Source organism: Dermacentor albipictus, unplaced genomic scaffold (genome assembly GCF_038994185.2).
Source record: "Dermacentor albipictus isolate Rhodes 1998 colony unplaced genomic scaffold, USDA_Dalb.pri_finalv2 scaffold_72, whole genome shotgun sequence".
Lineage (NCBI taxonomy): Eukaryota > Metazoa > Arthropoda > Arachnida > Ixodida > Ixodidae > Dermacentor > Dermacentor albipictus.
Window position 1 is genome coordinate 186297 of NW_027225626.1, and position 2303 is coordinate 188599.

General features: G+C 53.1%; 1 protein-coding gene across 1 annotated transcript; it reads right to left on the reverse strand.

Moving 5' to 3' along the window:
• Positions 1–496: 496 nt before the first annotated feature.
• LOC139053108 (E3 ubiquitin-protein ligase MARCHF2-like) lies at positions 497–1947 on the reverse strand. The gene has a single exon (XM_070530264.1). The coding sequence runs from the start codon at positions 1909–1911 to the stop codon at positions 679–681; it is 1233 nt and encodes a 410-aa protein (XP_070386365.1). The 5' UTR covers positions 1912–1947; the 3' UTR covers positions 497–678.
• Positions 1948–2303: the final 356 nt, after the last annotated feature.

The following is a 2303-nucleotide window of genomic DNA, read 5'->3' on the forward strand; positions in this document are numbered from 1 at the left end:
TGATATGGCACACTGACGACGTGGCCACCTTGTACTAACACGGTAAGAATTGCCTCCATATTGTCATGTGAAAATTCTACAAAAGCTTTCTACTTTGGTATGCACTAGCAACATCCTGTAACACCGCGGATACTGCGAAATGTTGCGAGTAAGGTTTAAGGTATCTAAACCGCGAACTGCTGTAAAACATTCTGGAGTTTCACATGCCAAAACAGTAATATAGTAAGGCTCGCCAATGGGGGAGTCCATATTCATTATGACCACCTGAGGTTCTTTAACCTGCGCCCACTGCGCGGTACACGGACGTTCTTCCATTTCATCGTAATCAAAATGCGGCCGGCCATACATCGACCGAGATTCGATCCTGTGCCCTCTGGCCTAGTAGCGCAACGTCAAAGAAACTACCCCACCATGGCAAGCGCTAATGCTGTAGAGTGGAAATCATTTATAACACTGAATAAGACATTGGGAAAAGAGTTGAGAGCAAGACTAGCTGTTTCAAAATACGTGCAAACTCTCTTTATTTGAGGAAAAGTATACAGTAAAAAGTTAAAAAAGGCGATGTCGCACAGCGCTAACAGTCCGCCAAAAGTGCTCAAATTAAAAGGAATACTTAACGCATCTTATTGTTTAGACGCTAAAAGGTATGAGAATGCGTATGGAAACTGCAACAGAGATCTACCAAAACATGAAGCCTGCAAATGGCCCGAGCGCGTAGGCTGGCTGCTGCAGCACAGCCGGCAGGTCTTCCGGCAAAACGTTCGGCAAAGTTTCCAAAGCCGCTCGTCGGTCGCCATCGTCACCCTGTGCCGTGGACGTGCGCCCGGTCTCGTTGACGTTTCCAGCGACGACGTCAATCATCTCTCGCACGCCCCCAGATTGACCGTCCGTCGTCCTGTATTGTCCGCCTGCAGCTGCTCCCCTAGGTAAAGGCGGAGCCAGGATTCTGTGCATCGGATTCCTTGCCTGCCATGCCGCAAAAGCTCGGTATTGGAATCGAACCGTGAGGAACGACCATGCCACGTAGGCTGTGACCAAGAGTCCGGCCACAGTGACTAGGCTGGCCGCCTCAATGATGCGGCCTTCGAGCGCTTGCTTGGAGGCGCTGTGGGTGCACAAGAAACAGCTCAGCGTGGTCACCGGTGTCAGGAGTGCGAAGAAAAACAAGTCTCCCAGCACCGCCCGCTGCGAATTGCCGTGCAGCGCCCAGTGGAAGAACTGGCGCACGCAAGAGGCTTGGCCCGCGGTAGGAAAGCGGTGGTGGCAAATTTCGCAATGATCTGTGTTTCGGGCGTTCAGCCAGCGCTCTAAGCAGATGACGTGCACGAGGCCCATGGTGCCCGAGCACCTGCACAATGACACAAGCGAGTCCTGTTGGTCTCCCTCGTGGCAAATGCGGCATATGGGTCCGCTGCTCGCCGTTACGTTGAGACAACTGGCAGGTGTCTGTGGAGGGTTGCCAGTCCACTTCGGGTCGCTTTCGAAGGCGATACTTTGGTTCGAGCTTGGAGAAGAGGCCTGAAGAACGTCCGCAGGGGGCACGATAACTATTTCCTTGTTCTTTCCTTCGCTTTCTGGGCTCGAATAAACAAAGACACTGTTACCCGTGGACGTACAAGATGGCGAAGGCTCGATGTCAGAGGGCAGTTCCCGGCTGGCACCGCGGGGCTCTGGAGACGGCGAAGGAGAGGACGACGACCAAGAGAAGTGGCAGTTCTGCTCTTCGTCGAGTATCGGAGTCTTGCTGTCGCCCTCTCGGAAGCTCCTTCTTCGACACGCACGGCTGCGCGGTATTCGGACGGCAAGTTGCCGCAGCCGCGAACAGTAGGCACCCGTCCCAGATGGTGCGGCGGCAGCTCGTGTTTGTGCTGGCGCTTCTTCGGTAAGAGCCTGGTAGCGGTCGGTAGGCATGGCGCCGTCCTTGTGCTCGCGCAAGGAAGTCCGTGGCTTTATATAGGGATCGCACTGATCGCGCGGGCACCTACGAAAAAGTTCGTGCAGCGCCTCCTGTCGGCTGCCTTAAGGTGATGCGACGCTGATATAAAGCAACCTTCTCCTTCACTTTGGCAGTTCGCTTATGCCGTTATCACTATCGGTGTATATCAGTCCCCTCAAAACATTTTCTTTGATGTACAACTCATTGAAGTGCTACCATGCGCTACCGTCTATGAATGAAACCCACGAGGCTGTAAACTACAGCGTTTATCGTCTGCGAAAAAGGAACGTGATTATGCGCACAAGCGCATATTCTTGGTTTGTAATTTTGGTCTCAATATTACGGGTGCAAAGAGAGGGCGCGAGGG